We start from the raw sequence: 27998 nt of genomic DNA, 5'->3' as shown, positions 1-27998 counted from the left end.
ATTAATTTTTCTACTCATTTTATGAATTTAAAAACCTATTGTTTCATTTTTTGCTTTACTTTTTTATTTCGGTCGTTTTGTTGATTTCTATAATTTATTCAGTTTATTCGAGATTTTATTCGTGCAAGACTAAAAATTGTTTACATCCCACCTCTAGTTGGGTGCCTACTTCTCGTGAGTTCTGCAAACTAATCCAATAGTGAAATGTGTAAGAAATGCCTCATCTCACTGCTAGGTGGATTAAATCGGCTTTTCAGTTCAATATTACCGTGGCTGTTTTTTCTTTTTCAAAATTTTACAACTCGAATAATAATTTATTTTCCTGTATATAGTGGTCATGTGATGTATAATAATAAAATGTAATATATGCATTTAAAAGCTTTTAATGAATATAAACAACGCACACATTCTCGTGATTCATGATTGAGAAAGGCACAATTGCACCGCTAGGTGGATTAAAATAGGTTTTTCAATTCAATATTACCTTGGCGGGTTTTTCTTTTGCAAAATTTTAGAATTCGAATAATGATTTCTTTTCTTGTATATAGTTGTCAAGTCATGTATAATAAAATTGTAACGTATACATTTGAAAGCTTTTAATAAATATAAGCAACTAAAAAATTCTCGTGTTCATGATTGAGAAAGGCACAATTGCACCGCTAGGTGGATTAAAACAGGTTTTTTATTTTACACGTTATAGTTAACGTTAGGTAGACAACCCTATTTTCATATTTTTTTCAGCGCAGTATTTAAATAACATCTTTTGTACATTATATTTGTGTAATTAAATGATATGGTTTTTCTTTAAAACAGAGACACTTATAAACGATCTAACTAGTCAATGGACAAACATGGCTTCATGCTTGAAGTCTGGTAGAAAACCCATCTATGGCCACATACCATATTCGAATCGTTATAACTTTCGATTCCGCCAATGAAATATTTTCAAACTTTCAGGGGATATACTTGATTACTATATATTTCGAATACCAATTACCAAATAGGTAGACAAATATTTTTTTGTTTATAATGATAGGACCAAACCCGTGGGTGTTTGCTGGTAGCCTTATGAAACATGTTATAAAATTTCAAATCGCCATATCTCTCGATTCTCTCGTTGGATCATTTTGAAATTCACTGAGAAGATGCTTGGATACTGTATCTTTCGAATTCCGTATGTCAAATTTATGGTCATTTTTTGTTAATAATGGTCTTAGACACACCGTGCTTACATTATCCTTACATCGTCCTTCACAAACATTCTCATCATTACTGCTGCTGCACTGTATTTTGTTTAGTTTCATTCTTTTATCCGCTGCTAAAAATAACTCATGACCTGAATCCTCTAAGTAAAAAATTCCGGTCATCAGATTTCTAGATTAGAGCCGACAAACTTCTATTCGCTAAAACACCTCTTTGCTACACTCGTTGACTAGTAAAATGGCATATATAGATTTCACACTAATGATGAGTTAGATAATATCGTTTGGCTCCCCGCAGCCGGCATTGCAGCATCGTCACTGACGAATTTTGCTTTGTCCCATTTTTCGGCTATTTATTCCGTACTTATGTATGTGTTGGAAACTAAGCCTTTCTAGAAAATCTATATGAGAAAGGCAAAAAGATTAACGTGTAGCTTCAGGAGAGGAACCGGTAAACATCTATTCCTTTAAACGCCTATTTTCACCCTAGGTCGACACATGATGAGTAGTCGTTCGAATGAGCTATATAAACTTCTCATCATTGCAGCACCGATCACAAGTGGTACAGCTATGCGGTGTTGGTATGTGTTCTTCAGAATATTGATAAAATACCAATTTTGTGATAGGGGTGGATAAACTTCTTTTACATGCTGTAGGGGAATATGGGGAGACTTGACCAAGCGCAAAATTCTATTTTTGACAATGGCGTCTTCTATTCCATTCTTAAAAAATTTTCAAAAATATTTTTATACTTGTTTCGATCCCCTAAGGTAATTTTAAAAGTTTGGAATAAAGAATCCTTTCCTTACAGAAAATATTACGTGATTAATAAATTTGCATTAAATGATGTAATTTTTTATCAAACTTTGTATGGACATATCTACTCGACTACTAATTACTATTAATTTACTAATATACCATCTTAATCCTTGTCAAGCAGTAAAATGATTTCACATAAATTGGAACATTGGAATAGTTATTACTAGAATTTGCATGACATTGAACGCAATAACTAATGTTGGGGAGACTTGACCAAGATTTTATGGGGAGGCTTGACCAAGTGGCAATTAGCTGAAGAAAGATACAAAATTCCTGATATTTATTATGCTTTGGTATCTACTGTTAATGTTAATCACGCCATACAAAAATCCCACATCAAACATAAGTCTTTATGTTTTAGTATTAGTAAATAAAGTTGCAATAGTAGGACTGATTTCGTGACGTGTCAACATGCAATGCAAGCAGTACAATTAATCCTTAAAAAGAAATGCAGTAAAAATCGAAATTTATCAAATGCAACCCTTGTACATTTATGTCATTATTTTTGTTATGATTTTTCAAAATTCTGTTGATCAAGTCTCCCCACGCCTTGGTCAAGTCTCCCCGCAGTTGGGAGACTTGACCAAAAAAAAAATGATCACAGAAAAACTTTTGTAACTTTTCAAAAATTAAATGAAAAATTCTGCAAAAAATCATGAAGAGGCACAATAACTTTTCACATTATATCTCAATGAATTTTGAGGAATTTAAAGCTATTTTAGAGATTTATGCAGTTTTAGCTGAAAACCTGGTCAAGTCTCCTCATGTTCCCCTATTTCCGATCAGATTGCGTACCGTCGTGCGGGGCTTCTTTGCGTACTTCTTATCAATTTTTCAATTTCGACGAATTATAGCTCCTTTAATAATCGATGGATTTGTATCATATCAGCACAGATTTATCGTCATCGTGTACGTATTATTTATGCCAAATATGATTCATGCCAAATAAAACTGGTTAATTTTTATTTAATATCGAATTCAACGAATATATGAACAATTTGTTTATGTGTGGACCAATTACACATAAACAAATTGTTCATAAAGCGTTCAACAATATTTTGTGGATTAGCTGGGGGCTACTTTGCACGCTTCTTGAATTCGATATTAAATAAAAATTAACCAGTTTTATTTACTTTCATTGAATTATCATTAATTTATACTGATATCAGAGGCTTTTCAACAATAAAGCATCACGCATTTATCGCATTTTCTAAAATAAGGGATTCATTTTAATTTAACATTTACAACGTTACTTGTCAGAAAAACTTGAGTGGGTTGAGACTGCATATTGTTTTTCGTATAGAAAAAAGGAAAATGGCAATATCAGTTTATTTCTAGTATGTTTTTAAGATTTTTAAGAGCATTTAAAGATTTTTTGAATCATCAATTATAAAAATAGCGAGGCGGGATTGAAAAAATGGATAAAATAAGTAAAGTGAAATAAGGAGCTATTTATGACGTATATTTGACTGCCAAATTGATGGCGCAATTAGTACACGTACGTTCTCAAGTTATGCACTTTTTATGTCAAGAATTCTGAAATAAAGGTTCGAAACCAGTTTTTTCACGGCCAAGATATCATATTATTTCGCAACCACCAACTTTGGAGTTTCAATGTCTTCAAAGAAATTATACAATATAATACAGAGCATCTCTTGAAAAAAACAATTTTGGTAATTAATTGTCTTGGACATAATTACGGAGAATAAACTCAAAACAATATTTAGAGGCTTGGTATCTTCGGTAAAGTTGTTGATAATGATATTAAAAACAACTTTTTTAAAGACACAAAAATCTTCAAATGCTCATAAAACCGATCCTTACATTTTTCACCACAAAAAACCTTCAAATGCTCAAAAAACCGATCCTGACGTACTAGAAACAAATGGAAAAATCCATTTTTAATCTTTTTTCTTCTTCTTTCCGAAAAATAGTATGTGGTCTCGGTACACTTAAGATTTCCTGTTTTGTTGAGCAGTCTCATTTTACGAGCCTCCAATCACTTTTATCGACCCTTGAAGTGTTTTATTTGTTTTGGTAAACAGTGTTAAGAAAAATGACAAAAGGCATATGCAACATGTTTAAAAGACATGGCTCTACAAATGTCAAAGGTATAATAAAACTAATAAAAGCTTGTCTGTTAGTAAGTATAGAAAAACTAAAGTGTGCAAAGTAGCCCCACATATCCAAAGTAGCCCCGCATGACGGTAAACCTCTTGTTAGTTAGTTCAGTACAACAAAAGTTATTCGCATTCGCACCAATTGAAAATCTTGAAAGAGGACCCTCATATTGAAAAGTAAACGAAGTACCCTACTTTAAAAAAGCAATAAAATTGAAGGGATTGTTTGTTTTTTGAAGTTTAAGCTGATTTTTTCCTTTTGTTGAAAATGTTTTCATTCGTCGCTTGCTTCTGCTGAATATAAATATTTAAGAATCACTCAACGAGCATAGTAATATTTACAAATCACTTAATGACCATTGTAAGTTCACCGATTGATGAATGTCTAACAAACATGACCAGACTCTGAATATTTGTGGTTACAGTGTGACACAACCGCCTAAATGATACGTAACAACTCTCCCCACTAGCTAGCAGATAAATAGGAATGGGTAGTACCTAGAAAGATAAGAAACTCTGAAAGGCAGTTGAAGAGATAAGTAATGAATATAATGTATTCAGCACCTCTGGATCGGTTTGCGTCTCAGCAGGTGACCATATTTGCAACAAACCTAAGCAAGTCAGCCGGCTGTTTGGCCATCTATGGGAGCTGTCCATCAATGTCAGCTTCTTTCTCCGAACAGCCTAGATAAGCCGTGTAGTGTCGGTAGTGGTTGTTTCAACCGGCTAAGAATTACACTACGGACTACCTGTTCCGGTGGTAACACCAAACAGGGAACCCCAATTCCATAGTGTCATGCGACCCGTGCTATGGGTAAAATTGTTGAGGGGGTTTAAAATATTCTCAATGGCGAACGGAGCCTGGGAAGAGCCGGGCGAACTCCCCAGTAACTGGCTGTGGTCCACTAGGAGGTTGATAACTCTATTATCTTTCTCCGGACAAAACCAGCCTAGAGGCCGCGTGGCATCCGGCGGGTTGAAGTATGTCAGTTATGGAAATAACTGTCAAATTCATTCCCAAAGGTGGCCGCGTCACTTATGAGGAGGCAAAGAGCTTTAGACCGATCAGTCTGACCTCCTTCCTTCTCAAATCAGTGGAACGTTTAATCGACCACTACATTCGGGATGGTAGCTTGGGCGAGCACCCGCTGCATGCAATGCAACATGGATATCAGCGGGGGAAGTCTACTACCACCCTGTTACACAATGTTGTCTACAACATTGAAAAAGCTTTTTCACAAAATCAATCAAGTTTAGGAGTTTTTCTCGATATTGAAGGTGCTTTTGACAACGTGTCTTTCGAAACCTTTTTGGAAGCAGCACGAGATCATGGAGTACCTTCATATATCACGAACTGAATACACGCAATGCTTAGCAACCGACATCTGTGCTAATCGTTAAGACAAGTAGAGATGAGGAAACTGAGTGTCTGCGGATGTCCTCAAGGTGGTGTGCTGTCACCACTTCTATGGAACCTTGTCGCCGATAGCTTGTTGAGAAAACTAAATGAGCTTGGGTTTCCGACGTATGGTTTCGCCGATGATTATCATATAATGATCACCGGTATTTGCATTAACACACTTTTTGATTTGATGCAACAAGCCTTATGTGTTGTTGAGCGGTGGTGTCTTCATGTTGGACTATCAGTTAATCCAAATAAAACCTCAATGGTGCTTTTCACGGAACGAAGGATTACAACCGGAGCTCGTCCATTGCAGTTTTTTGACTCTGAAATTATTGTCGAAGATCCAGTTAAGTACGTTGGGGTAATTCTCGACTCAAAACTTAATTGGACAGCTCACATCGATTTCAGGATCAAGAAAGCTTGCATGGCCTTTGGCCAATGTAGACGGGCTTTCGGCAAATCCTGGGGACTCAAACCCAAGTACATTCAGTGGATCTACACAACAATTGTTAGACCAATACTGCCATACGGGTGCCTTGTTTGGTGGCAGAAGGGAGGAGTCACGACAATCCAATCAAAGTTAAACCATCTTCAGAGGATGGTCTTGATGGCGATGACTGGTGCGTTCTCGACAACACCTACTGCTGCTCTCGAGGCACTCTTGAACATAAAACCACTACATGTGTTTCTGAAACAAGAAGCACTTTCTTGTGCATACCGTCTTAAGGTTACTGGGCTCTGGAACAGTAACCCAATAGATCGTGTAACTAACCACACAAGACTGTGGCCCCAAATGGTTACTTGGGATGAATATACACTTGCTCCCAGTGACCTTACACTCACATGTAGTTTTCCTACTAAAACTTTCAATGTGAGAATTCCTCTTCGTGAGGAATGGCTGTCTGGTTGGATGGAGCGACAACTTGAAGAATACGTAGTTTGTTATACGGACGGTTCTTTGTTGGAGGGCCGAGCCGGTGCTGGTGTCTATTGTCATGAGATGAGATTAAACCAATCTCATTCGCTTGGTAGATACTGTACCGAATTCCAAGCAGAAACCTTTGCGATTCTGTGTGGCGTACAATCCGCACTTCAACAGGGAATTTGCGGTAAAAGAAACTATTTTTACTCTGACAGTCAGGCTGCCCTGAAAGCACTTAGTTCGGCAGATTCGAGATCGAAATTAGTAATCGCATGTCGAACTCAAATCGAAGAACTTAATATTTCAAATGCTATCTACCTTCTATGGGTACCCGGTCATTCCGGTATTACTGGAAATGAATGGGCGGACGAATTGGCTAGAGCTGGCGCTGCGACTGATTTCGTTAGTCCAGAACCAGTTCTACCACTGTCAATAAGTTGGATAAAGCACAAGATTCGCTCTTGGGCTGCATTCGAACATGCCAACCATTGGCGTAGCTTGCAAACTTGCGTTCAAACAAAGGCTTTTCTGCCGGATGTGAGTCCGAAAATGTCAAGAAATTTGTTGCATTTTTCCAAGCACAACTGCAGTATTCTGGTCAGGGCACAGACTGGACATTGCAAACTCAATTATCACATGGCTACTATTCAGCGCGCTGAGTATTATTCATGTGCTCTTTTGTGAATCCGATTACGGAACATCATATCATTTGATATGCAATTGCCCTGTATTAATGCAATTGCGCATCCGGATTTTTGGTTCTCCATACATAGATGAACCTATGTACAGAGAGCTGAAATTTAAGGATATGCTTTTATTCCTAACCCAGTGTGGTAAAGAGCTATAGCCGTATTTGAATGACAATATCTCTTCGGGGGTGTTGTCGTTCTGTTATCTCAATATCCCCTCGAGGGTGTTGATATATCCGCTCACTGTTTGAGTAGAGGTTCTAAATCTCTCCGGGGGTTGGAAGTTTTATTCCTGCTGTTGTAGCACCTGCAGATCGTTCAGCATCACTCCGGGGGTGCAGAATGCTCTGTTTTAATTGATATGTGCCGTTGTTTTCCTTACCCCTAACCTTACCACTTCCCCAATCCTTCCCATCAGGAAAATAATGAAAAGACGATTCTTGGCAAGGCACAAATCTCCGATCAACATGGGAAACGTGCCATTTGAGCCAGACGCTACTGATTCCTGACCTAGAAAGATAAGAAACTCTGAAAGGCAGTTGAAGAGATAAGTCATTATATTCAGCACCTCTGGATCGGTTTGCGCCTCGGCAGGTGACCATATTTGCAACAAACCTGAGCAAGTCAGTTATACCACGAAATTCAGACAGCAAGCAAGAAATAACAGCAATGAAAAAAAAAACATGAACGAATGATACAAAATAAATAGAGCAAGACCACAATCTTTACTGATGGTGGCTCCACAAATATGACGATTGGGATGAAAAAGAGATTTAGCTTTGCTCGGCTAGTTTACTACACACCACTGCAGTAAGTACCCGGCATTACCGCGAGCCAACAGGCAGCGGTGTTTGTTGAAGATTCCTTCTCGATAACATATATAGTCCTAATTTGTTGAGCTGAGTCGATAGGTATAAAAGACTTGGTCCTCCAGAAAAAAAGATGGGTGGGTAATGTCAGAGACATAACCGGAGTGAAGTAGAATACACTTTAGACCGGTAAATTCTGCTCTGGAATAAGCAATTTCTATTTTTGTCGACTTTAGCACATTCATAGTTTATTTGGAGTATTTTTGGAATTATCAAGTTGACATTTTGCAACGCAAACGAGCGTTTGACCGTCGTCCTACTACCAGCATCAGAGAAGTAGCAGATCAGCATTTTTCGCTACATGGCCTGTACCAAACAAACCGCTCGTAAGTCCACCGGAGGAAAGGCTCCCCGCAAGCAGTTGGCAACAGCCCCCTGGCAACCCTATACCATCATATGGAGTTTCACAGCGACCGACATATATGGGGCGTTATGGCTATAAAGCCCCAAACAAAGAATTATGTTCGGCACTATGCTCGATATTCAAGCATTCCACACGACGTTTTGCATCTTGTGGGATGATTTAATATCATATCATTCAGAAAATCGACATATTGTAACTAAATACAGCTTCTAATCATTCGGTTCAAAATCAATTTTTTGCCTTTCATGGCAGTGATTCTGGCTGTACAGAGACCTCGTCCTTGACAGGGTGCTGGTTGGCAACGAAGGCCGTGTAAAAGTGCCCCAGTCACGGTTGGCGTTAAGAAGCCTCATCGCTACCGAACAGAAACTGTCGCCCTGCGAAAAATTCACAGCTATCACAAATCGAGCGGGCCTAAATTGTGACCCAAAATAAACCACAAACCAACAAGTTCTTTTCAGGACCAGCCAAATATATTCCAGTAAGATATAAATGAAATTTTCGTTTTCCATTGCCTTACAACCTCTTTTCTTCCGACTTGAATTACTATCAATCTTGATGATGCTGTGCGGCGGGGCTCAGGCAGTTTCCATTATAGTGGAAAATGTAGGTTTGCGCGTTTTTCCCAAAAGTTTTTTAGCTGTGCAGTTTTCAAGGAAGTTGTAGTTGAATTCAAAATAAAATAGTTTACTTCTATTGTCAGAGGTGGACCTTCCAACGAAAACTAGTCTGGCTCGCTTGGAATCGAATTGTACGGATCAACCACTGCTTTCACAAAATCCGTTATTTTCAGTAATTGTACATTCTACAGAATTAGTCACAACTATTTCCAATCAGCGCAAAAATCGAAGGTATTCATTCAATACAACAGCAGATTTTCACGTTTGAAAAAACAGGCAGCATTCTGGCCGAAAATTTTGAAACGGAGCACCTATATCGAAACGTTAGAAAACGTTCGATTTTTGTAAATTGAATCATTACACTAAACTGTCTATAAATCACAAATAACTTTTGATTTTGTGCCATTCTACGTGAAAGTGACGGTATTGTTCACAAGTGGCTCACTTAGCATCCAACGCTCTTGACAAGCCACTTTCTGATGCTTGTAATAACAAAACTTCATTTTCATTCTTTGTCGATAAATTGATGGCCCTGAAAAGGGCGTTTTGTTCAGGCAGTGTTCGAAATTTACTTGGAGCTGGTGTATATGGTAACAGTTTTGGTGCCATCGAAGACGGCGTGCTTGGCCAACTCTTCTGACAGCAGCAAACGGACGACGGTTTGAATTTTGCGGGAGATGCTGCAAACGAACTTCTGCATGCTGATGCTGCAAACGAACTTAGCGTGAGCAACAGCATGCTGAGTTTCTATACCTGACTAGAGCACAATGTAAGCTCGTCCTTTTTTGTGTTGTTCTCAATATGTGATCTTCGTAGCTCCTCCCCTTCGTTGGTCGATACACAAGCAAATTGTGTTGAACGCATCGGAGTGCCGTTTACTTAGTAGCTGTAATGGAATACCTTGCTGCTAAAGTGTTTAAATTGGAAGGAAATGCTGTCCGTGACAACAAAAAGACGAATTATCCCACGTCTTCAGCAGCTGGTGATTCGTAACAACGAAAACTTGAAAAAAGCGGCTGTCCGGAGTGACAATTTCTCAGGGCGGTGTGTTGCCAAATATCCAAGCCGTACTGCTTCCCAAGAAGACCGAAAAGAAAGCATAAATCGAACGCTGAGACTTACCAAAGAAATGCTCTTGTAAAAACCGTCTTTCCAGGTGACCATATATTTTTTGATAAAGAACAAAATTGAAATTGTGTTTCCAATACGGAGATTATCGAACACTCAGGGTGAAGAGAGTAATGTAATACGGCACCTTGGTAAACTATTTGAGAATTGAAACCTTTTTTGAATGCGCCTAGTAAAAATGTTTTCCACTTCACTCCAGTTTGTTTCTGATCATATTTGCAATTTGCGTACTGAAATAAATCATAATTTAGGGTTTAACCCAAATTGCTCTGCAGGGAAAAACAGTCCATGAAACAGACAATGCTTCAGAGTATAGACGACATTCATTGCGGTTTTGCGCTTGGCGTGTTCAGTGTAGGTCACGGCATCTCGGATGACCTTTTCCTGCACACCATCAGCATTCGTAGATTAAATCGGAGATGCATTTTACACCACCACGACTAGTCAGACACCGAATGGCGGATTTGGTGATTCCCTGGATTTTATCACGAAGAACCTTGCGATGACGCTTGGTACGGGAACGCAAACATGATACCGCTCATTGCACCATCCGGACGAGCATGTTGCTCGTGTGGTAAGCGAGCACCCACTGATACAAAACAAGCTCGCGTGACCTGCATATATAACATTCCCGTATGTAATGAAACGCTTACATGCTCCTTTTTGACGGCTCTGCGTGGGATATGCTGGCAAATTGCGCATTTTCCTCGCTATTTCCGAAGGATTTTCTGAAAGTCCTTGTTTTGGTTTATTTATAGTAGTCGCAGTAATTCCGAAATTTAATACGAAATACGTGCACAAATTTCCGATCAGATAGTGCAAAAATATTGCGATTTCGTCCAGTAGAACGGAAGATATTCGCATTTCAAACCTGGGAAATTTTCTCAACTGAAATTTTTGAAACGAGTCCCCATATTAAAACGTTAGAAGTATTCTACTTCAAAAATCTTCAAAGTTTGATTGTTTGCTATTCCTACGTTGTTTCTAAAAAACGTATAAAATCAACACCCCCCCCCCCCCCCCCCTTTTAACACTCTTCCCGACCAAGCTGCAAGCTGTCTGTATAAGCAATTGCTGAAAGTTCATTCGGAATCAGTAAACAATCTGTCGAACGAAGAGGTGCCCGGAATAGAAAACTCATATTTTCATATTTCTTACCTGACTAGATGGAAGGGACTCTGATAGTTGACCTTGGCTAAGAGCAACGGCATATTGATGCAAATGGGCTGGTGACATTGAAGCTGGGGCCTACGAAAAATAAGAGAGTACTAGAAATAAAATCATGATTTGCCAGTTGTGTTTCAGTGCCTTTCACTAGAATAAGTTTTTAGTGGTTAGGAGTCGTTTCATTTGAATTGAGCTTAATTTTATATTGAATAACCTATCTGTTTCACATCTCAAGTATTAAACAATAAGTAAATTCTTCTTCCGTCCCAAAAGTAACGCTTAATAATAAGAGTTTAGGGGGTGAGATAAAAAACACTTTCTGCGATTTTTTAGGAATTTGGGCGAAGCGAATTGATCAAAAGTTTTATACATCATAATGTATCAATTCAACACTATTTAAATTTTCTATGCAAAAATAACGACAAACGACTCGGTGACGAAGCCTTTTGTAGAACGCCTCTTGAAAAACACGACTTGCGGTGTTGTAAAGAACAGAAATCCTAACTTAATAAACTCATGGGTGTATTTGGACCTCGTCTAATCAGAAATAGCATAGTGATTTCCAAAGTTTCCCATTTTGCACAAAGTTTAATTTTGTTGTTTAGGTACTCGTAAACATATTCGTGAAATATTTTGTCGGTTTTCGAAATATTTATAATAGTTTTGTTATTTGAAAATTTATACACCTTTGTATTGTAATATTTTTAACAGCCAAAGTTTAATTTCGAATTGCACCAAACTTCACTGGTGGTTTAGAAAATGTTTAGTCTAGAAAATAGCGAAAAAAATTTTAACAAATGGTAACTATTTATGATATTTTTTAAACGATTTTTCAAATGAATGCAGTTATAAATGGTTTCTTCGCGCGATATTCATACCGTTTAAGTTGTAAAATGTTGCATTTATTATCAGCTTTAAATTACAAGAAAAATTAATTTTTTTGAGCGAGCATAAGGTTTTTAAAATATTTGATTTTTGTGTTACCCGGCATGCAACAAACAACGTGCGGACGAAACAGTCGCTTGTCGCCACTGCACGCTTGAACCAACATCGCGTGAGCGAGTCTTTCGAAGCTTGCCACCACTCTGACTCCATGAAAATACAAAGTTAAAGAATGAGTATCGTTGCGATAGTGCTATCAATAAACCCCAGTGCTTATAATATAACATGCGTCGTCCGAAAATTTACCATCTAATTTACCTTCATCAATTGTGATTGCATTTGCAGAACAAGTTTTCTGCTGAAAAGCGTGAATTTCATCATACAAAATCGAGAATCAATATTTTTGAAAGCACTCTTCGTCCAATCAAACCATTGTAATTTTATTATAATTGATTCAGTGCAAACTAGCTCTATACGCGATAGTTCATTTATCGCCATTTCATTTATCATTGAAGATCTGTTCTTGTTTACGTGGAGTAAAAATCCATTCGACAATAATTGCATATTTGCAATCCAAAAATCTTTTTATTTAATTTGTGCGTATCAACGGAAAGATTTTGCAGCGCACATTGTTTATTTTTTTTATTTTATGCAAAGAATTACAACACTCTTCCGGGTGATCTATTCAACCACAAAACTACAGCTAATTACAACAAAGAGTAAGTTTTAAGTACAGTAATGTTTCGATTATATCACGCCTAGTTATATATACAGCGAGGGATGTATATATGTATAAAACAATATATAAGTATAAGTATTTATACTCACTTACATATATACATACTGATTTACATATACATACTAATTGTATAATTGTATTGGATGTGAGAGGCAGAGTTAGCTTCCCGCGTATAGTGTTTGTTTATTTGCAGTATTTTTCATGGTTTAACTATAATTAGTGTATCTAGTGATTGTGCATTTGGTTGATAAACTACGTGTCTACAGTTTAAACGTGAAAGATTTGTGAATCGTACATTTTCCGTTCGCCGTAGTGCATTTGTTTTGTTTCGCCGATTGCTGCTGTTTGTTTTTGCCTGCCCTAGTTGCTTATTATAGCGACAGCACCACAGCGATATGGAGACGAAGAAATGTGGAGATATCTTTCGGATATCTGTGATATCTGCGACCTTGAACCTATCTGCTGTGGTTTTTGTGAGTCATATTTTCACATTAGCCAACAATGCTGTGGAGTTAACGCTCGTCTTCTGAAGGAAGCGCTTGCAGCTGGGAAGGCACTGTTTATTTGCCCCCCATGTAGGACAGAGTTGAACGGTCGTTCAATTCGGTTTTATATTGCCGACACCAATAACGATCAACCGCCGCTAGCTGATTTGCCTGGGCAAGTGCAGCAACTTTTTGATGTTGTCGCTGATTTGAGCATGAAAATTGATGATTTTGCTGGTAAGTCACAACCGACAAAAACTATCTCTGGGTCGCCAGCTTGGCCCCGACTGGGTGTAAAACGACGCCGGGAAGATCGCAGGCCAGATATTGTGACACCTGCTGCTAGTGGAACTAAGCCAATTTATCTAAGCGATTTGTCAGTGCCGTCTATCGTGCAAGCTGCTTTACCGGAAAAGTTCTGGTTGTATCTGTCCGGTTTAAACTCGCATATTACCGACAGTGATATACAGCAGGTGGTATCACGTTGCCTAAACTCGTCGGACCTTACTGTCGTTGTTCGCTTGGTTCCCAAAGGAAAAGATATCACCAACTTGACATTTGTGTCCTACAAAGTTGGGCTTGATCCCGGTTTGAAGGATTTAGCACTGGATCCTGCGCCATGGCCGGCTGGAATGCGGTTCCGTGAATTCATTATGCTGCCAAAAAACTGACTCCCTCGGCCGGATTAGCTGTTCCTTGCCTCGTTACTTCCACCGTCCCCGGACAATGTGCACCAAGCGCGGTTGATGCAAACAACACGATACGAGTGTATTATGAAAATACGTGAGGATTAGGAACGAAGGTCGACGATGTATATTTGGCTGTTATGGATGGAAATTATGACGTCTACGTTCTAACTGAAACCTGGTTAAATGATAAGATTAACTCTGTGCAGCTATTTGGCGATTCATTCACTGTGTACCGAGTTGATCGCAATACCACTAACAGTACCCGCTCGCGTGGCGGTGGGGTTCTTGTAGCTGTTTCGAACATTCTCGTCTGTTGTCGGATTGCGGAAGGAAGATTCTCTTCCATTGAGAGTGTCTGGGTGAAACTTAGCAGAGAATCTAGAAATTGTTTTATTGGAGCTGCCTACATACCTCCGGAAAAGCAACATGACTGAAATATTGTGCAGTTTCATCTTGATGCCGTGGAATACGTCTGTTCTATCGCAGATTCTAGTGACGAATTGTTCCTGTTTGGAGATTTCAACCAACCCGGGCTCATTTGGACTTCATCTGGTCACGATTTTGCATTTCCCGACCCGACTGCTCCTGATTGGCGGAATAGCCTTTCATGGACTGAAACAGGTTAGTCTAATTTTCAATCATCAGTCCCGCTTTTTCGACCTAGTTTTTGTTAGTGAAAGTGCAGTACGTGAATGTTCTGTTGTGGAGGCTCCCGAAATTTTAGTAACCCTTGACAATCACCATCCTGCTTTGGAAATTTTGCTGAAGTTCCGCCGATGTCTACGTTACCAGGACGAACCGATTCTCGATAAATTCAATTTTCGCAAGACAGATTATTCCGCTCTTCGACGCTCTATAATGCGGATCAACTAGAATGAGTTGCAACATTTTGCAAATGTCGACGATGCTGTAACTCACTACAACTGTTTACTTCTGGAATATGTTGCAGCTTCAGATCCGAAATATCAACCTGCCAAGAAACCACCTTGGTCCAATGGAACTCTACGCAGACTAAAACGCTTGCGTAGTAAAGCACTTCGTGCTTTTACTAATCGACGATGTACTTTATCGAAGCGATTTTTTTCGCTGGCTAGTAACGATTACAAAAGTTATAAAAAGTTTCTCTATAGACGTTACGTAAATCGCATACAACTGAACTTACGTCGGAACCCCAAGGGATTCTGGTCGTTTGTTAACACTAAGAGGAAGGAAACTGGTCTCCCATCTGAAATGTTTCTCGACAACGATGCAGCTTTCTCTGCTGAAGATAAGTGCAGCTGTTTTGCACGGCACTTTTCAAGCGTCTTCTCTCAAGATTCGGTATCGCCTGAGGTGACTGACAACGCTGTTCGAGACGTCCCTTCTGACATTTTCAGCATGGATGTTTTCGTCATCGACGATGAAATGGTTCGTTCGGCTATCCAGAAGACAAAAGCGTCCTTTGATCCCGGTCCGAGTATTATGCCTGCAGCTGTATTAAAAAAATGCTCGGACATCTTGGCTACACCACTCGCGCAACTTTTCAATATGTCGCTTCAGCAGCAAACGTTTCCAGTGCACTGGAAATGTTCGACACTATTCCCTGTTTTCAAAAAAGGCGACAAGCGTAACGTTGAAAATTACCGTGGAATTATTTCGCTTGGAGTTGAATCAAAACTGATTGAGTCACTGGTTAACGAAACACTATTTGCTTCCTGACGACACTATATTAGCACCTGTCAGCATGGTTTCTATCCTGGCCGTTCGGTGGAAACCAATCTTGTGAGCTTTACGTCATTTTGTATGGATAATATTTGCAAAAAACTTCAAGTGGATGCGATATATACTGATGTGCGAGTAAAGTGGGAACATTATAGACGACGTGGGGGCAGAATTCAAAATCTGACCCAGTGTCGTAGATGCCAAGGCTTTGAGCACGATACAAAAAATGTCATGTGGATTCCAAATGTATGATCTGTGGTGATAAATCGCACACGAAAGATACTTGTCCGGTGAAAAAAACCACAAAAAGTTTCAAATGCGCTAATTGTAGCGAAAATCATAGGTTGTCCTGTTAGAGAAAAAATATAAATTCTCGTTCTAGACAACAAAAACAATAAATTAAAAATGTACCTACTTCTTCAGGTACACTTCAAGAAAACACGTCCAAACGTGTTAATCCGATTCAAAATAGATTAACAACTTCTTCTACCTCCGTCACACCATCCTACAACGGTATGTCATTTTATGCTTCAGTGGCAGGTAACAAGGCCAATGGTTACCGTTACCACGCCTACAAAATCGTTTGTACCCAACGCTTCCTTTAGCCCAATGGATCGTAACGGAAGAAAAATTAAAATACTTGCAGGATTCTATGTTACCTATGATGATTGCTATGTCAAATTGTACCTGTGTGTTCTGTTGAAGCCCTTAATGGATTTTTAAAAGTTTGGAGTCGTTCCGAGAGCTCCATTGGAGATGTCGAAGCATCTCTATTGGCGCGCTTAGCATGTAAGCTGAAGCATAAAATATCTTAGAAACCCAATTATAGATCGTCCTAACACTAATAATGGGACATCAAGAACACGTCAGAATATTTTTATTGATACCCTTCGATACAGGTTTGACCGTTCCAACCAGTAACGTGGGTGACGTCATGTAAACTGTCGAATACGAATTGCCAATTGCCATAGCTTAATTTAATAATGTAATAAATTATACGAAACTGCCTTGCAGGAATGGTTTCTGATAAAAAATTAGAAATTTTGGTTAAGTACGACGGGCAAGGTTGTTGGAAACTGTGACCATTAAGCTTTCTGTTTCCCCATGAGTTAGCCGCCGATTTAACTTAATTTTCGGTTAAGATATCGACGATTTATAAGTTTCTCAGAACATTACAAATTCGACGTTCAATAATAGTAAATATAAATGCGGATTCCACTCGGCAGTGATTTGTTTTGCCATATGCAGAAATAACTCAATGCGTATGGTGCTACTTCAGATTCGAGTGATTCTACTATTCTTAGATGAGCCTAGGGTCCAGCTCGGGTGCCTAGAATTAAAAATCTTCGAGATCTTTGGTTGATTCTCCGTATTAGCAATTTGGATTCGGATCGGGCTTCTCAAATTTTAAATTTTCGGGTTCGAGTCGGGTTTTCAAATTTTAAAATTTTCGGGTCGGGTCGGGTTCGGGTTTTACAAAATTTTCATTCTCGGGTACGGGTTTTTAAGTTTTAAAATGTTCGGGTTCGGGTTTTTCAAATTTTATGATTTCGGGCTCGGGTCGGGTTCGGGTTTTTAAATTTTCATGCTCTCGGGTTCGGGTCGGGTTCGGGTTTGAAAAAATTGAAACCCGACCATCTCTAATGTAAATCATGCAAAGAAACTAGTATCTGCAAATCCTTTTGAGAAGCCAGAGATACAAGAAGATGACAGAGCTGAAACAGGACCAGTACGACTTCGTGAAACTAAAAGACAAATCAAAAAGCCTAGTTATTTGAAGGATTATTCAATATATAGATGCAATTAAAATAATAGAAGTTCAAATCACTAAGAAAACAAGGAAGAGATGTAGTGTATACAGATTTATCAAGTAGGCTAAGAACCCTATTGTGAATAAACTGATCATTCAGAGCCGTTCATTCAGTAATAACTGACGTCTTTAGTCTGGGCTATTACAAATAGGTGTTGCAAGACTAATTTTGGTTTTGCCGAAAATCGCCAATAGTGTTCGACAATAACGGGACCTTTTCATTAGAGGAGTCAGTCCTGGGATTTTGAGTACCGTTACTATGATTATTGAATAAAGAGAACAGTTTTATAATTTGTTTTATTTATAAAAAAAGATAATGATGACAGCTTATTGTTTCCGATAAAATAGCCTGATGAATGTTATTTCCACCATCCACAATATTGTTCAATCTTTATATGTGAATATATTTTAAAATATGTTATAATTACTCAGGATGGATTTGTCACGACGAGTAGTACCACAATTCGAGATGCTTTCTGATAGATCTCGTTTGGCAGTCGAATGGCGGAAATGGAAACGCGAGTTAGAACGATATTTTGATGCTGGCGGAGTAACATCACAATGGGAAAAGCGGTCGCTTAGGCTCCATTTGGCAGGGCCGAAGTTCAGGAAATCTTTGACCATTTACCGGGTCTGAATCAGATTCCCCATGTTGTACAAAATCCACCGTATTATGATGTTGCGATTGAAAAGCTCGACGAACATTTTGAACCCATGCGTCGGCGAAATTTTGAGTGACATTTGTTCTGCCAAAGTTACGCAGGACAATGAAGAAAGATTTGTTGATTTTGTTATGCGTCTACGCATTCAAGCTAAATGATGTAAGTTCGACAGATATAACATCAGAGAAAAGGATGATCGAATCATTGAACAAATTTTTGAGGGTTGTAAGGCATTTGAGCTTTGACGACAAATTCTTACTAAAGACACGACCCTTGATGAAATAGTTACTTTCGGAACCACACTAGCTGATGTCCAACAAAAGGTTAAAGAGCTTGATCGTGATAACCCCACGAAAGGATCTTTCGAAACAGTAAACAAGGTTTTCAAACGTTCAAATATGGGTAGTTTTCGCGGGAACGGTTTTCCTCGTACTACTGACAGCATGTTTTGCGTGCGGACGCAGAGATCATTTGAAGGGAGATGGCATGTATCCGGTGAAAATGGCGAAATGTAACAGATGTGGAGAAATAGGACATTTCATTAACCGTTGTCTAAAGCGGACGTATCAGTTGGTTGCGGGACCAAAACCAAAACGTATCAGGGTGATTAACGATGACGATGCAATTCAGCAAAACGAAAACATATTTTACGCTATGGCGAATAACAATTGATTTTGTCGTGGTGGAATCAAATTTCCTATGATTATCGATTCTGGAGCGGATGCAAACATTATCGATGAGAGAACTTGGGAAAAAGCAAAATCGGCTGGCATCAAATATTTTGATTATACTGTTGATGCGGATCGCAAGTTGATCGTTTATGCTTCGAAACAACCCATGACAATCAAATGAATGTTTTGGGCTTCTATAAAAGCAGGCATAACAGTTATGTGTCCAACAAAAACACCTTTGACAGGCCAACGAGGGTACCCGGGTACCCACAAATTAAAATGCTCATAACTATGGCTTCCTTTAACCGATTTGTACACATTTGGATGTTCTGGATTCAGGAACTCGTCCACTATTCGATTCGGCGTAACTGAACCGGATGAATGGATCTGGATCTTGGTAATCCAAACTTCCAGAGTAATGTTCCAGTACTAGGGTATGATTTGTAACTTTTAATTATATCCTAGCAATATGAGTATCAAAATTCTTTAAATTGTCTCGGAAGTCTGTTTTTTATTGTTACAGGACCCTATGGCAATTTGAGAAATTGAATTGGAATGGATTAGCCACTTACGGCCCTATGGGAACCTGCTCCGGAATGTCCGTTCCGAGGTCAAATCACCAAATGGTTCCAAAACCAAGAGATACAGACTACTGAAATCCGGATTCCCGAGAACCGAATGAAGTAACCTAATTCATTTTTACCAAGTCTAAAAGTGGATGAGTTCCTGAATCCAAAACACCCAAAAGTATCAAAATCGGTTGGAAATCGCATTAGTTATTGGCATTTCAGTTTTGTGGGTACACAGGTACCCACGTCGGCCTGTTACGTAGTAAAAGATTCAGGAGCCCCTCCTAACTCCCCCTTACTATATCAACAATATTATTAACCCAAAAGCTTGACTTAGTGAAGTTCTAAGATGTCACAAAGTTTCAAAATCCAGCTATGGATAAAACATGGGAATTTCATTAATTGAAACCTGAAAAGGTACCCGGGTACCTCGTCGGACACATAACGGTTAAAAGAGACAAACGCAAAGTTTTATGTCGTGAGCGGAGGACAACGTAACCTTCTTGGAAATCATACCGCAAAGAAGCTGCAAGAATTAAAAATTTGGTTTAATGTGGCAACCGTTGAAGAGTTCGAGGAATATTCCTTTCCAAAGATTAAAGGAATACTTATTGAAATTCCGTTAGACAAGGCTTTACGCCCGGTTCAACAAGCATTCAGGCGAGCCCCGGTAGCAATGGAAGATCGTATTCACGCAAAACTGCAGGAGTTACTACAAAAAGATTTGATCGAAAAGGTTCGTGGGCCCTCTGCATGTATTTATCCGATGGTGGCTGTCATTAAAGATCCCGAAGATATAAGGTTAAACGAAAACATGCCCCAAGCGAATCAAACAGTACTTCGAGAAACACATCCATTGCCGGTGATAGAGAAACTTTTGGCGAGTGTTTCCGGAGCAGTAAAGTTAGCTAAAGTGAATGTAAAGGAGGCTCATCATCAACTCGAGCTATCGGAACCGTCTCGTGAGACTACTACTTTTATTACAAAATATGGATTATTTAGGTAAAAACAAAATGTATAAAATTAAATGATTACACATAAATCAAGATAAATAATACCAATAATAATAAAATAATTTTGTCCTGTCGTTTTATTATGCAGATATAAAAGACTGATGTTTGGTAACAGTTGCTTACCCGAACTTTTCGAGAAAGTAATGCAAACGATTTTGGTTGGATTAGAAGGGATAATGGTATATTTAGACGATATCGTAGTGTTTGGACGAACTCAAGAAGAACACGATAAACGTCTCAAGGCTCTAATCACTCGACTAAAAGAGTATAATGTTTTTTTAAACAAAGACAAATGCTTGTTTAATGTTGATCAGTTAAATTTTTTGGGTCTTGAACTATCCATACGAGGAGTTCGACCCACAGAAAGTCGAATTTCAGCGGTGAAACAATTCCGCCAGCGCCACTGAGCTGAGAAGTTTCCTCGGTTTGATTACATATGTGAGAAGATTCGTTCCGCATCTGGATACCAAAACAGATCCTTTGAGGGTTCTTTTGAGATCTGGCAATTCGTTTAAATGGGCAGAGGTCGAGCAAAAAGCTTTTACTGAGATATTGATGTGAAATTTAAAATCTAGGATTTTTCGATCCTCGAGATATTACCATTCTTATAGCAGATGTTAGTCCCACGGGTTTGGGGGCAGTGCTTCTTCAAGAAAATAGTCGTTCTGAAAAACGGATCATTGCGTTCGCCAGTAAGTCGCTTACAGATTTGGAGCGCAAGTATTTTCAGACCGAAAAAAGCACTTGCATTAGTGTGGGCTGTGGATCGATTCAAAATTTATCTTCAAGGAACTTGCTTTAAATTGGTCACTGATTGCAAACCATTACAGTTTTTATTCGGTTCGCGTTCAAAGCCATGTGCTAGAATTGAAAGCTGGGTACTAGACCTACAATCGTATAGTTATAAAATTGTATATGAACCTGGGGTCACTAATCTCGTTGATGCCCTTTCACGATTATCTGTTTCAGAACCAAGTCCATTTGACCCAAAGGATGAAGAATACATTGGATTACTCACAAAACTATCACCTCCCATAGCAATAAATTTGAATGAAATCTGTCAGGAAAGTTTGAAAGATGAAGTCATACAGGACGTCGTGACGGCTCTTGAAAACGGCGATTGGACTGAGATTTCCAAATTATTCAAACCACATGACGCAGAGTTATGTCTTTCAAGTGGAGTTTTATTAAGAAGTAAACGAATCGTTATTGCGGAGGTATTGCGTGAAAGGGTGCTAGACTTGGATCATGAAGGACATCCGGGTATAGTGGTCATGAAGCGACGGCCGTCTATTGACAAGGAAGTCGAGAGTGTGGTAAAGCGATGTAAGGATTGTACATTGGTATCATCGTTAATACCACCAAAACCATTGAAACCAACAGAGCTGCCTGCAACACCGTGGTGTCATATCGCAATAGATTTTTTGGGACCAGTTCCTTCAGGCCATAATTTATAGCAGATTCGTCGAAGTTGTGGTTATGAAAGAAACAACAACCAAATTAACGATTCATTCTTTTCACGAAGTCTTCTGCAAGTTTAGGATCCTTACCTCGATTAAATCTGATAATGGTCCCCAGTTTATCAGTGAAGCTATGGAGGAATTCTGTAAGGAATTCGGGATAGAACTTCGTAAAACGACTCCGTATTGGCACAAGCAAACGGAGAGGTAGAACGTGCCAACAGATATTTAACCCTCCGGAAGTCGCGCAAATGGCTCACTGAGCGAGCACCCTGGTTGTGCCCTTAGACAATTTCACTAAATTTTCAGAGCAGCGTGCACTCAGTGCACTAGCGCGACTGCCGGAAGGTTAAATAAAAGATTACAAATAAGCCAAGAAAAGACAGAATCGGATGGGAACTGGGAGAATGTACCTCCTGATGTATAACTCCACTCCACATTCTATAACAGGAGTGGCACCGCCCGCTTTAATGTTTGGAAGAGTTTTGCGTGATAAATTACCTAGTATTTTACTAGCAGGATGAAAATGGACGAAGAAATGAGGGATCACGAACGAAAACTGAAAGGAGCAGAATACGATGACAATTGGAGACATGCCAAAGCAAACCCTGTGCAAGAGGGTGATGTAGTAGTGGAGTAAAAATACTTGAAGTGCCCCCCCCCCCATTTTTCACAAAGTAGTGAATTTTGAAAAACATGTTTTTATTTTATTGTTTAGGTACCCCTAAATATCTTCATGAAATATTTTGTCGTTATTCGAAATATTTATAATAGTTTTAGTTAATTGAAAATGTATACACCTTTTTATTATAATATTTTCTACACCCAAAGTTTAATTTCGAATTGCACCAAACTTCACTGGTGGTTTAACAAATGTTTAGTCTTGAAAATGTCGAAAAAAGTTTTGACAAATGTTAACTATTTCTACTATTTTTTAAACTATTTTTCAATAAAATGCAGTTTTAAATAGTTTCTTCACGCGATATTTATTCCGTTTAAGTTGTAAAATGTTGCATATATTATCAGCTTTGAATTCCAAGAAAAAAAAATTGAGCAAGCATAAGGTTTTTAAAATATTTGATTTTTTGTGTTACCCGGCATGCGAAAAACAACGCGAGTTAACGACCAAGCTACCAGCAACAGGAAACAGCACCAGACGCCACCTCAGCAGTCACCAAGTACCGTGACATATCATGTGCTGACTTAGGGAAGCATGTGCTGTGGTGCACACGGCAAGTGAGGCTTAGCTTGTATTGATTCAATTATAATAAAATTACTCTAGATTTAGCAGCAACGAAGTGTAGTCTCTTTTTTTAAAAAGTCAAAAGAAAACCCGTTTACTTAACTGGCACCCGAATAGGAACCTGCCAGTGGGAAGTGTATAGTTGCAGTGTTGTTTCGAGAAAATTTACAAAGTCCTTAATAAACGCACTAAGAACGAAAGTAATAGTGAAAAAGTCTTTGTTGTAAAAAGCAAAGCACCGGAAAACGACGAAACAACCCACGAAGCAGGTAGCAGGACACTGGAGATCATCCGCTCAATAACCAAAAAGGACCATCCCGGAGGCACCTGCCTGTTTTTTCCCCGCATAGCCGCAAGAAACTTAAAAAAATCAAGACCCACCACGGCCTAGCCCAGGATGCGATCCTTCTTCATGTAAGTAAATATATTTAATTAACGATTAAGAAATAAAGTGAAAATAGTGAAAGTGTTAGATGTAACTATCTCATTAGTGATTATAAAAATAAAGTGTTTCGAATCAAGCAAAACCAGCAAACGTTTTATATAAAATTTTCAACAAAATTAAGAAAAAAAACCAGGTGTGAGATATATTTTAAGCCAATCATGGCGCAACGAGGACAACTTGCAATTAATAATTTCGCAAACATCGGTAAAATATCCGATTTTGTAAGAGGTCTTAACAAATTTGATGGTAAACCCAGCGAGCTAATCAGCTGGATGACCGATGTGGAAGGTATATTTGATCTATACAGGGATCTACCCGTGGACTCTACAGAATACGGTTTGTTACAACGGACAATCCGTCGAAAAATTGTGGGCGAGGCTGCTGTCATTTTAAATTCAATGTTCTTTACGACTGGGAGAGCATAAATTCAACGCTATTACTTTACTATAGAGATAAGCGTGATTTAAAAACTCTGGAGAACTAATTACGGCTATAATCAGCCATTCATTAGCATGTGCCGTCTATTCAATCGTTGCTCCAATGTTTTCGATTTTCACCTGTCACGTAGTGCTGTAAAACAATTATTTCTAAGCTCCCTGTCTCGATAGTCATAGCTCTAGTACTAGTCCTTAGATATAAATGAGGTTCTGTTAATGTTAATTGTATAGTATTAGTCAATGAAATGTATTATTTGGAAATGTGTAATCTGTTGATACAAAAGATGAGGAGGTTTTATGCCGCCTGGAGAGCGAGATTGGAAGGTTGCAGGAATTTCAGCTCCAGGAGGCTTTTCCCTAATCCAAATAAACAAATATACAAATGACATTCGGCAGACGAAAGCGACGACTTTTATATACCATGTTGATTCGTACCGACGCGTTACAAATTAGTGTGTTCCGTCAAAACTACTTTTTTCTCGGTGTAAAATTGTTTATGCATTTAAATATTTTTACCAAATTGTAGCTCTACTGTTAACATTTCGACTACATTAATTTGCTGCTTCGAAAAATTATACTCGACCGAAATAATTCGATTATATCTCTCGCTGCCGAAACCAATTGTTCCGTCTTATTGTGTTGATAATACTAGTGCTATTTTTACCATTTTTTTTGTTAGCCATTTTTGTTAACGACCTATTGAGTCAATTTGTCAACAGTTTTTTCGGCATTCAATTAGCAAGGGACTGGAAGGTGGAGTATATTTTTCAATATTTAGAGCCATAGTACTCAAGGGAGAGCAAGGTGTTGAAGGGAGAAAGTTTAGAAAAGCGTGGAAGGATCATATATGCAAGCTTAGAGCTCACCGGCGACTTAACCCTTTGTCTGCTACCGTAGGAGTCGGGGTCTTTTGGCATTAGAAATGCGACTCACCTGAGTCTACGGCATATCCGGACAAGCGTAAAGTAACTTGTTACTTCATGCTGTCGGAACCGACAAAAAGTTAAGTCACGGTAAACTTCCACCCTAACAATTTGCGACGTTGAAACTCATTGAATGAGCCAGTTTTGTTTGTTCCCTCACCAATTGCCTGCCTGAGTGATTTTATTTTATCGACTATTGTGACTGTCTCAGCGTCTGTGATATATGGTCACATGTGTTGCTGATTTGCACGGTGTCGGCAGCTTTCACCCAAAGCTGCGACGATGGATCCCCATCACGGTAAGTTCTATTTTTACCATTTTTTTTGTTAACCATTTTTGTTAACGACCTATTGAGTCAATTTGTCAACAGTTTTTTCGGCATTCAATTAGCAAGGGACTGGAAGGTGAAGTATATTTTTCAATATTTAGAGCCATAGTACTCAAGGGAGAGCAAGGTGTTGAAGGGAGAAAGTTTAGAAAAGCGTGGAAGGATCATATATGCAAGCTTAGAGCTCACCGGCGACTTAACCCTTTGTCTGCTACCGTAGGAGTCGGGGTCTTTTGGCATTAGAAATGCGAATCACCTGAGTCTACGGCATGTCCGGACAAGCGTAAAGTAACTTGTTACTTCATGCTGTCGGAACCGACAAAAAGTTAAGTCACGGTAAACTTCCACCCTAAGCATTTGCGACGTTGAAACTCATTGAATGAGCCAATTTTGTTTGTTCCCTCACCAATTGCCTGCCTGAGTGATTTTATTTTATCGACTATTGTGACTGTCTCAGCGTCTGTGATATATGGTCACATGTGTTGCTGATTTGCACGGTGTCGGCAGCTTTCACCCAAAGCTGCGACGATGGATCCCCATCACGGTAAGTTCTATTTTTCCCATTTTTTTGTTAACCATTTTTATTAACGACCTATTGAGTCAATTTGTCAACAGTTTTTTCGGCATTCAATTAGCAAGGGACTGGAAGGTGAAGTATATTTTTCAATATTTAGAGCCATAGTACTCAAGGGAGAGCAAGGTGTTGAAGGTAGAAAGTTTAGAAAAGAGTGGAAGGATCATATATGCAAGCTTAGAGCTCACCGGCGACTTAACTTTTTGTCTGCTACTGTAGGAGTCGGGGTCTTTTGGCATTAGAAATGCGACTCAGCTGAGTCTACGGCATATCCGGACAAGCGTAAAGTAACTTGTTACTTCATGCTGTCGGAACCGACAAAAAGTTAAGTCACGGTAAACTTCCACCCTAAGCATTTGCGACGTTGAAACTCATTGAATGAGCCAATTTTGTTTGTTCCCTCACCAATTGCCTGCCTGAGTGATTTTATTTTATTGACTATTGTGACTGTCTCAGCGTCTGTGATATATGGTCACATGTTTTGCTGACTTCACGGTGTCGGCAGCTTTCACCCAAAGCTGCGACGATGGATCCCCATCACGGTAAGTTCTATTTTTACCATTTTTTTGTTAACCATTTTTGTTAACGACCTATTGAGTCAATTTGTCAACAGTTTTTACGGCATTCAATTAGCAAGGGACTGGAAGGTGAAGTATATTTTTCAATATTTAGAGCCATAGTACTCAAGGGAGAGCAAGGTGTTGAAGGGAGAAAATTTAGAAAAGCGTGGAAGGATCATATATGCAAGCTTAGAGCTCACCGGCGACTTAACTTTTTGTCTGCTACCGTAGGAGTCGGGGTCTTTTGGTATTAGAAATGCGAATCACCTGAGTCTACGTGGAAGTTTACCGTGACTTAACTTTTTGTCGGTTCCGACAGCATGAAGTAACAAGTTACTTTACGCTTGTCCGAACATGCCGTAGACTCAGGTGATTCGCATTTCTAATGCCAAAAGACCCCGACTCCTACGGTAGCAGACAAAAAGTTAAGTCGCCGGTGAGCTCTAAGCTTGCATATATGATCCTTCCACGCTTTTCTAAACTTTCTCCCTTCAACACCTTGCTATCCCTTGAGTACTATGGCTCTAAATATTGAAAAATATACTTCACCTTCCAGTCCCTTGCTAATTGAATGCCGAAAAAACTGTTGACAAATTGACTCAATAGGTCGTTAACAAAAATGGTTCACAAAAAAATGGTAAAAATAGAACTTACCGTGATGGGGATCCATCGTCGCAGCTTTGGGTGAAAGCTGCCGACACCGTGCAAATCAGCAACACATGTGACCATATATCACAGACGCTGAGACAGTCACAATAGTCGATAAAATAAAATCACTCAGGCAGGCAATTGGTGAGGGAACAAACAAAACTGGCTCATTCAATGAGTTTCAACGTCGCAAATTGTTAGGGTGGAAGTTTACCGTGACTTAACTTTTTGTCGGTTCAGACAGCATGAAGTAACAAGTTACTCTACGCTTGTTCGGACATGCCGTAGACTCAGGTGATTCGCATTTCTAATGCCAAAAGACCCCGACTCCTACGGTAGCAGACAAAAAGTTAAGTCGCCGGTGAGTTCTAAGCTTGCATATATGATCCTTCCACGCTTTTCTAAACTTTCTCCCTTCAACACCTTGCTCTCCCTTGAGTACTATGGCTCTAAATATTGAAAAATATACTTCACCTCCCAGTCCCTTGCTAATTGAATGCCGAAAAAACTGTTAATACTAGTGCCTCGTCATGAATCAGTGGATAAACCGTGCGGAAAGTGTAAAACGGCCCTTGGTGAATCTGACCCGAAGTTTGCGAAGGTTTGTTCTGTTATGGGTTTCGCTATTTCCACAAACACTGCACCGGCCTAACGGAAAATGAATTGTCTGCCTGCAGTAGCTCAAATGTTATTTGGATGTGTGATGACTGCCGTGACCTGCTGGAGAATGTAAAATTTCGCAATTCAGTCAGTTCGATAAAAGCCGCCTATGATATGCGTGGGAAACAGCGCGATAGTGAGATTGAATACCTTGTTGGTGTCGCTACCAACATAAGCGAAGAAGACATATTCGG

The 27998-nt window shown here is 39.1% G+C and overlaps 1 protein-coding gene across 1 annotated transcript in view; it reads right to left on the bottom strand.

Moving 5' to 3' along the window:
* LOC131680264 (liprin-alpha-1-like) overlaps positions 1 to 27998 on the bottom strand; it is a 1110500-nt gene that overhangs the window by 879353 nt on the left and 203149 nt on the right. The window contains exon 3 of the mRNA XM_058960981.1: positions 11297 to 11386. Coding sequence (XP_058816964.1) covers positions 11297 to 11386 — 90 coding nt within the window. The remainder of the gene's footprint in view (positions 1 to 11296; positions 11387 to 27998) is intronic.

This window comes from Topomyia yanbarensis, chromosome 2 (assembly GCF_030247195.1).
Source record: "Topomyia yanbarensis strain Yona2022 chromosome 2, ASM3024719v1, whole genome shotgun sequence".
NCBI lineage: Eukaryota > Metazoa > Arthropoda > Insecta > Diptera > Culicidae > Topomyia > Topomyia yanbarensis.
Note: the sequence above shows the minus strand (reverse complement) of the source record. Positions and strands in the feature narration are given on the sequence as shown.